General features: G+C 44.0%; 1 protein-coding gene across 2 annotated transcripts in view; it reads left to right on the top strand.

The window, feature by feature from the left end:
• The window catches only part of NHP2L1 (NHP2 non-histone chromosome protein 2-like 1 (S. cerevisiae)), a 9,738-nt gene extending 5,031 nt beyond the window's left edge, over positions 1 to 4,707 (top strand). The window contains exons 1-3 of one of the 2 annotated variants that reach the window (XM_012638071.1): positions 688 to 800; positions 1,828 to 1,948; positions 4,308 to 4,707. In XM_012638071.1, coding sequence (XP_012493525.1) covers positions 798 to 800; positions 1,828 to 1,948; positions 4,308 to 4,570 — 387 coding nt within the window. In that variant the 5' untranslated portion in view covers positions 688 to 797 and the 3' untranslated portion in view covers positions 4,571 to 4,707. Of the gene's footprint in view, positions 1 to 687; positions 801 to 1,827; positions 1,949 to 4,307 lie in introns of those variants that run through there. The other variant, XM_012638073.1, reaches the window with a different exon arrangement.
• Positions 4,708 to 8,065: the final 3,358 nt, after the last annotated feature.

The following is an 8,065-nucleotide window of genomic DNA, read 5'->3' on the forward strand; positions in this document are numbered from 1 at the left end:
TAAAATTCATCTGTTTAAAGTGTGTAACTCTGGTTTTTCATCTATTTACATAGTTGTGCGACCATCACTGTCTCTAATTTTAGAGGATTTTTTCAATCCCCAAAAGAAACTTTATATCCACTAACTAACAGAAAAAAAGAAAATATTAAATTGGTTTTTACCTTAGGAATGCAAAATGTGTTTCACATTATAAAAGCTGTAAAAAATTGGCCGGGAGTTTGTGACCAGCCTAGGCAACATAGCATGACCTCCATCTCTACAAAAAAGAAAAAAAAATGAGCCTAGTATATGGTGCTGCACTCCTGTAGTCCCAGCTCCTCCGGAAGGTGAGGTGGAGGGTTGCTTGAACCCAGGAGTTCCAGGTTGCAGTGAGCTAAGAGCGCGCCACTGCACTGGGCGACAGAGCAAGACCCTGTCTATAAATCAAACAGTCCCTACAGGCTTTTTTGTGGACCTTAAGAAGCTGATTCTAACATGTAGGGAGAAAAGCAAACAAATAATATGGAGGCATTTCTTCCCCTACTTCTTCAAGAAACTCCTCCAGCTTTCATCTCATTCGTCCCAATCATGCAGGGACTGTGACAGGTTCACCTAACGGGATGTGTTAGGGAGAAGACAGGGAATCCTGGCGGAAGCTAGCCCTTGACGTCACTTCCGCTGACTGCACACCTGCGTCACTTCCTGCTCCCTGGGGGTGGAGCGTTTCTATATAAGTGCGGTGTGGCGCAGTAGACCATGCGCACGAACGTTCTTTCAGTTCTTGGGTGTCCGGTGAGAGACCGCGGAGGCAGATAACTATGGTTCGTGTTCCCCATGGGCCATCACTTGTGACCACTGAGAACCGCCATCCCGCATGTGTTGTCCAGCCTTTGAACCCCGGCGAACCGCTCGTGATTCGTTCGGTGAACGCGGTGGCAACATGGAGGGAGGCTGCGCCGGGATTATAATATAAATATATCCTTATATATAAATATGTGTTTGCTTAAAAAGACAGGAAAAACAAACGAGACATTAATGAAAATGGTTAACTGGAAAGGTGGGAATGAGGTAGAAGGAATGGAATGGGCCAGCCCACCCACTCAATTCGCTCGCTACCTGGGTCGTTTTGACGCAGTTATGTAGTATTAGAATCAAAGGCTTGGTCAGATTTTTTTTTTCTTTGATAACTTTTGAACGTAGTACTCTTCACTAGATGGCTTTGGTGAGATATACCTAAGTACTAATACAAAAAGAAATTTTGACCTCAGTGAGTTTATTGGTGGAGGTAGTATTGGTATAGCAATTCTGGAACCATTTTGTGTGTACTGTAGGGTAGAATAAGTGAGAAAATATTGTGATGTGTTGGAAACCAGGGGTCTCACTGAGGACAGAAGGAGATTTACATGGGGAATGGAGAGAGAATTTGTGCTACGTTTACTGTAGATTATACCTTAATTTTGACTCAGTGAATTTGGGGTAGAATATGGACGTCCAAATTGAAAGATTATCCCATGTGACTCAAATGGATGCTAAGCCATGAGAGCCCGTTTGCAACCCATTTGCTGTAATATTATCCAACATTAGGCTAAAGAGAGACAGAAGTACATAAGCTTTAGTATACATTACTGGACTATATAATTGCTAACTTTCTTTTTTAGTGGTAATAGTGTGTTTCCATTTTTCTAAGCTGGGAGTGGACAGGCCATCGTTAATTACACTGTGTTGAGTGGGTTGGGAGTGGAGCAGCAGGGAAACTGTTCTCTGTGTCTCAGTTGTTGATAGTGTTTTGTAACATGTCTAGGGCAACTTCTGGTTCAGTTTGACTGATGCTTTTATTTCCCCCCACGGACTGAGGCTGATGTAAATCCGAAGGCCTATCCCCTTGCTGATGCCCATCTCACCAAGAAACTATTGGACCTCATTCAACAGTCATGTAACTACAAGCAGCTTCGGAAAGGAGCCAATGAGGGTAAGGCAGCCACAGGGTGCTGGGGGGAGAGGTATTAAAGGCACTGTCTCTGTCTGGGGCCTCTGGTCTATACTTCCAATTTGGACGTAGGGCTAGATGCTCTTGACTGCGACCAATGGGAGGACCTAAGAGAAGCATTTTGACAGTAGATGCTAAAGGCTAATGAGATAAGAATTTTTTAAGACCACCCAATTGTTAACATTTTACCACATTTACTTCTTTCTTTCTGTATACATAACTGCATTTTATTTATTTTTGCTGAGCTATTTGAAAGCAGTTATAGAGAGAGACTTTATGTATTAGCTTTGTGACCTCCCTGGAACCATCAGAAGGAAAAGAGATATTAATGCTTTTTCGTATCTCTGATACCATGGATACTTAACATTCATGAATTTCATTTGGTTTCCAGAAACATTCCTCTTGGTTTTTTTCAAACAAGCACTTTTTTGGTAGAATAGTTACATATGCTGTGATACTTCTGCCCAGTGATAATATAGAATACTGTGTTTTAACAGATGCCAGGGAGTTTGCTGTGGGAGAGTTTTGTCTTTGAAGATACTAATGGAAGCATCAGGGATTTTGTTAACTTTGAGATTTAGGGGAGCCATTAGAATCACTTCTACCTGTGTTGCTGAAGGAAGATAAAGCAAGGTCTCAGAGATACCTAGTCTGTCATTTTGGTGCTCTTTCAGCCCTGCTCTTCACACTACAGTGACTATAGGGCCTGGCGTGGCAGTGGCCAGTAGGGGGAGGGCCCACAAGCTCTCCTGGGAGTTCTCTCTTCTCATTCGACACACTCACACCAAGTTGGATATGCAGGGACGTGAGTTCTTGTTCCTCAGGTAGATGAAGACTCACGGAGACACGACCATTTTATTTTCTCTTGCTGTATGTTGCAGTGTTAGGCCCAGAGGTGTCCAGGACAGACGGTTCCTTGAATGGAGATGTTCAATCTCATCCACTTCAGAATGTGCTTACTCGGAGTTCAGGGAGGGAGGGGCATCAGTTTTCTTTGCCTCTGCCTCAGTTTCAAGTATTCTTCCCATATTTATTAATTGCTTGCTGTGTGCCAGGTACATGTGTATATGCTGGTGATGCATTGGTGAACAAAACTAAATCTCTGCCTTCTTGGAGCTTCCTTTCTAGTGGAAAAGGATGTAGTTTATATATCCGGTAGTAAAGAATGCTGCAGAGGAAAATAAAGAGAGAAAGAGGGTGGAATCTCTCTGGATGGAGTATTCAGAGAGGGTCTTTCTGAAGAGTTGAAGTTTGAGCAAGGAACTGAGTAGATAAGGTTGTTTGAGGGAAGCATCTTTAGACATGGTGCAAAGGCATGCTTGACTTGCTTGAGGGTTCCTGAGGAGGCCAGTGTGTGGCTGGAACCAGTTGAGGAGATGAGAGGTAACTGAGAGCACAGTGAGATCACCAGATCACAGGAGACGTTGAAGGTGATTGTTAGCAATTTATATTTTCTGTGATGCAATGGGAAACCATGAGGAAGATTTTTGAGGAGCAGGATTGATGTGATCTGACTCAATGCTTTTAAAAGAATCACTCCACAACTCTAACATACTTTGCATTTTCTGTGTGCCGGGCATTATTCTTACTAATTTAATCATTTCAGGAATCCTGTGAGGTGGAATTATGGTACTGTGTTATTTTATTATAGATGATACAAATGAGGGAAGTTAAACACCTTGCGCCAGGTCACGTGTCTAGTAAGAGTGAGTGCAAGGGTTTGAACTCGGGCAGTGTAGCTCAAGAGTCTGTGGTCTTGTCCAAACTCCAGCATTAATGCAGAATGTGGTCCATGGACTAGCACTGGGCTACAGAGACCAGCAACGAGGAGTAAGCACTTGAAACAATGCTGTAGGGTATTATTGAACATGCATGGTGGATCACATGTGGTGTGAACTTTCCAGAAGTGTTGACTATGACAGATGAGGATAGTAAAACCCTAATCCTTCATCACAGATAGCTTGAGAAGTGCTACACTGCACTACTTCATGTTTCAGGGGCTTGTATGGAAGCTGTTGCAGTTGACCAGGCAAGAAATGATGGTGACTTGGACAAGTGTAGCAGAGGGGAGAGGAAAGAAGCGGTCAGATTCAGGATGTGTTTTGAAGACAGAAGTGATGAGTTTCATGTAGAGTTCAAGAAAGGGATGTCACTGATAACTAGTTGGTGTTTGAATCCCTTATCATGTCCCAGGACTGCTCCAGAACAGAGAATTGCTTGTGCCTAGATGTTTTGCCCAGTTTTCTTTCACCTCTTACTCTCTTCCCTAGAAATTGCTTTTTTGTGGCTTTCCTACCCATGCCCAACATTACCTGTTGGCCTTGTGTCCTTGTCTCCACAGCCACCAAAACCCTCAACAGGGGCATCTCTGAGTTCATTGTGATGGCTGCAGATGCTGAGCCGCTGGAGATCATTCTGCACCTCCCACTGCTGTGTGAAGACAAGAATGTGCCCTACGTGTTTGTGCGCTCCAAGCAGGCCCTGGGGCGGGCCTGTGGGGTCTCCAGGCCTGTCATTGCCTGTTCTGTCACTATCAAAGAAGGCTCACAGCTGAAGCAGCAGATCCAGTCCATTCAGCAGTCCATCGAAAGGCTCTTAGTCTAAACCTGTGGCCTCTGCCACATTCTCCCTGTTGACTCCTCCCCCTGAGGTTGTGTATCATACTGTCTGTGTTAGCATGTAGTATTTTCAGCTACTTTCTATTGTTATAAAATACTGTAGTACTGCATTTGGTTTCTGGAGTTTTGTATTGTTTTTGTTCTGTTTTATAGGGTTGTTTTCCCCCTTCTAACCCCTTCTACATTCTCTGCCATCCTTCATCCTTTTATCCTCCCTTTCGAAAAATGAACTGATGCTCAGAACAGATGGAAGCAGACTGGTGGCACCATTCAAAGGCAGGAAGAGCCAGGAGAAACCTTATGGAGCCAGGATAGAGATATGGCTCCAGCTCTCGTCTGTTAACTTCCTACTGTGTGCAGGATATGATTCAAGTAAACACTATCCATTTTGTATCCCTTGTGCCTGACATATAGAATCATTCCTGTGTTAAAATGATCAAGGGGTTTTCTTTGCTCCCCAGGGGATTGTGTATCACTTGGAGAGGAAGCATGTGTTCTGTGAGGTTAGGCTTATGTCCAAGTGTCATTTACAAATGTACCCATGCTGTTTGCTTTTGGTAATAATGATGTTTTGTCCTTTCCCTCCCTGACCCCCGGCTGTATCCCTGAGGGTGGCAGGGCAGCAGGATTCTAGAGGTGGCCCGGGTGAGTGAGACATGGGGCGCTTGACCTGGGTCTTGAAAGAGTCAGGAGTGTCAAGGGCAGAGCATCATCTGATGCTGGAACGAAAGATTCTGGGAAGATCATGGAGACCTGGCTGGTAGCTACAACAGAGATAATGGAGTCTAAGGAAACAACTTCTCTTTGGGGAATGGGGATTTCTTCAGTGGACACTTGGCCCAGCTCTGAGAGCCCTTACCAGCCTGTTGCCTGCCACAGTTGGGTCAGATATATTCTTTATCACATGAGAAGAGTGCTACTGTGTCCTTCATTCTTGTGAGCAGCCTAATAAAGAAATATATTTGTATTCCAATTTAATGAAGGAGTGTGGCAGTGCGTGATTCTTAATGAATATTAAGCTAATATTTGGCTTAGTAGAAATTCTTAGCTGATATTTGAATGAAGAAATGGTTAGCATTACTAGCATGGTTATAGCTTCTTAAACTTTTTCACCAAGATGCTGTGGAAAAGCCATCACCTCCTACCAAGTAGTTTCTGGTTTGGCAGTTTACAGTGTCTTGTACAGACTCAATCATTGGAGTGTTGTTATCACTTTAGAACAGGCTTTCTCAACCTCGGCACTATTGACATTTGGGGCTGGTTAATTTGTAGGGGGCTGCCCTGTGTACTGTAGGATTTTTAGCAGCCTCTACTCACTAGGTGGCAGTAGCAACTCACCCCCAAATGTTCCCTGGAGCTAAAATCACCCCCAGTTGAGAGCCACTATTGCAGAATTAGGGTTCCTGGTAGCCTTCGGCACATGCAGGACTAGTATTGGTGACTGAGGCCACTGCCACCTCAGCTGCCTCTTTTACTTTTTATATCTAAGGCTAAGTCCCATGAGAGCCTAATACCTCAGCTTGAGAAATCTTCTAAGGTGCAAATAACTGAGCAAAGAGTGAGCAAATTAGGATAGATTTCCTCTTAGCCAGCTTGTGCCAAGGTACCCCTTGCTCCAGTAGGAAGCAACTTGGGGGAACCTGGGAACCAATCAGTTCTATGCCTACTGGCGGTTTCTCTGCCTCACTCCAGTGTTGACATCACCACCACCCCTAAAGCAATTGCATATTTATTTTTGAAGGTGGAGTTTCGGGTAGTGCTTGCTTGCTTCTTCATACAGTCACGTGTTCATAACGTTTCAATCAACAACAGATCATGTATATTATGGTCCTACGAGGTTATAATAATATGTTTTTACTGTACCTTTTCTACATTTAGATACACAAATACCACTATTACAGTGCCCTACAATACTCAGTAGTCAGTAACATGCTGTACAGGTTTGTAGCCGAGGAGCAATAGGCTGCACCATGTAGCCTGAGTGTGTAGTAGGCTAAACTGTCTCGCTACGCGGCATGATGTTCGCATTTGCGTGATGGCAGAATGCCTAACAGCACATTTTTCAGGATGTATCCCCATTCAGTGACATATGACTGTACTTTATTTCTTGTGTATGTATTTTTATAATCATAATCCAAAAGACTGAAATAATTTAGGAGAAAGGGGAGCTCCAGAAATCCAACCTCCATCTAAATGGAAACTAGGGCCTGGAAGTTCCATCTTTGCTAAGTGTTCCATATTTTGTTTCTGTAACACTCCAGACCTCCTTCCTTCTCAAATCCTTCGCACCTGGCATTCTTTGACTGCATGGGCTTTCTCCTCATTCTAGTCTTAATTCAAAAATCACTTGGAGATGTTTCCTTTTCCCCCTAGCTCTGTAAGTCTTTTTTTTTTTACTTGAACATAATTAATATCTGAGATTGTTTTCCAGTTATTATTAGGTAGCAGGAATTTGTGTGGCGCCCTAGTGCATAGATGCTCCAAAAGTGTAGAATGGATAATTCCGGAGCCCAGACATGCAAGCAAAGAGGAAATCTAGTCATTCCTATCCAGCTACCTAAGCAGTTGGTTGCAAAATTTGGTGTAAATGATTTATTTGGGGCTGGGCACAGTGGCACATGCCTGTAATCCTAGCACTTTGGGAGGCAGAGGTGGGAGGACCACTTGATGCCAGTTCAAGACCAGCCTGGGCAATATAGTGAGCCCGTCTCTACAGAAAATTTAAAAATTAGCTGGGCGTGGTGGTGCACACCTTTAGCCCAGCTATTCGAGAGGCTGGGATGGATCACTTGAGCCCAGGAGTTCAAGGTTACAGCAAGCTATGACTTCACCATTGCACTCCAACCTGGGCAACAGAGGGAGACCTTGTCTCTAAAACAAACAAAAAAAAATTTTATTTTGGAGAATCTTATTGCTTCTGACATCTGACTTTTAGACCTTAACATGACACGTTTAAAGGAAAGTAGGTAGGAGGCCAGAGGATACGGAGAATACAATCCTACTAGGGTTGTCATTCCTGAAGTTATGTTCACCTGTCCTTAATTGTCACACTCTCACCCACCCCCACTGGTATGTTTTGTTTCCATTGTGATGTGTGTTCCCAATGAGAAAATTATGCTAATAGCCAATGGCCAGTGAGCTCTGGATGCAAGGCAGACAAACCTTTTCACACTAAAGAATAATATATAGAACCAGGCGCGGGTGGTACACGCCTATAATCCTACCACTCTGGCAGGCTGAGGTGGTAGGGTTCCTTGAGGTCAGGAGTTCAAGACCAGCCTAAACAAGAGCGAAACCCTGTCGCTACTAAAAATGGAAAAATTAGCTGGGAGTCGTAGCGCACACCTGTAGTCCTAGCTATTCAGGAGGCTGAGGCAGGAGGATCACTTGAACCCAGGACTTTGAGGTGGTTGTGAGCTAGGCTGATGCCACGGCGCTCTAGCCCAGGCAACAGAGTGAGACTCTCAAAAAATGAACAGTG

The sequence above is a fragment of the Propithecus coquereli genome, unplaced genomic scaffold, assembly GCF_000956105.1.
Source record: "Propithecus coquereli isolate 6110/MARCELLA unplaced genomic scaffold, Pcoq_1.0 Scaffold126, whole genome shotgun sequence".
Taxonomy (NCBI): domain Eukaryota; kingdom Metazoa; phylum Chordata; class Mammalia; order Primates; family Indriidae; genus Propithecus; species Propithecus coquereli.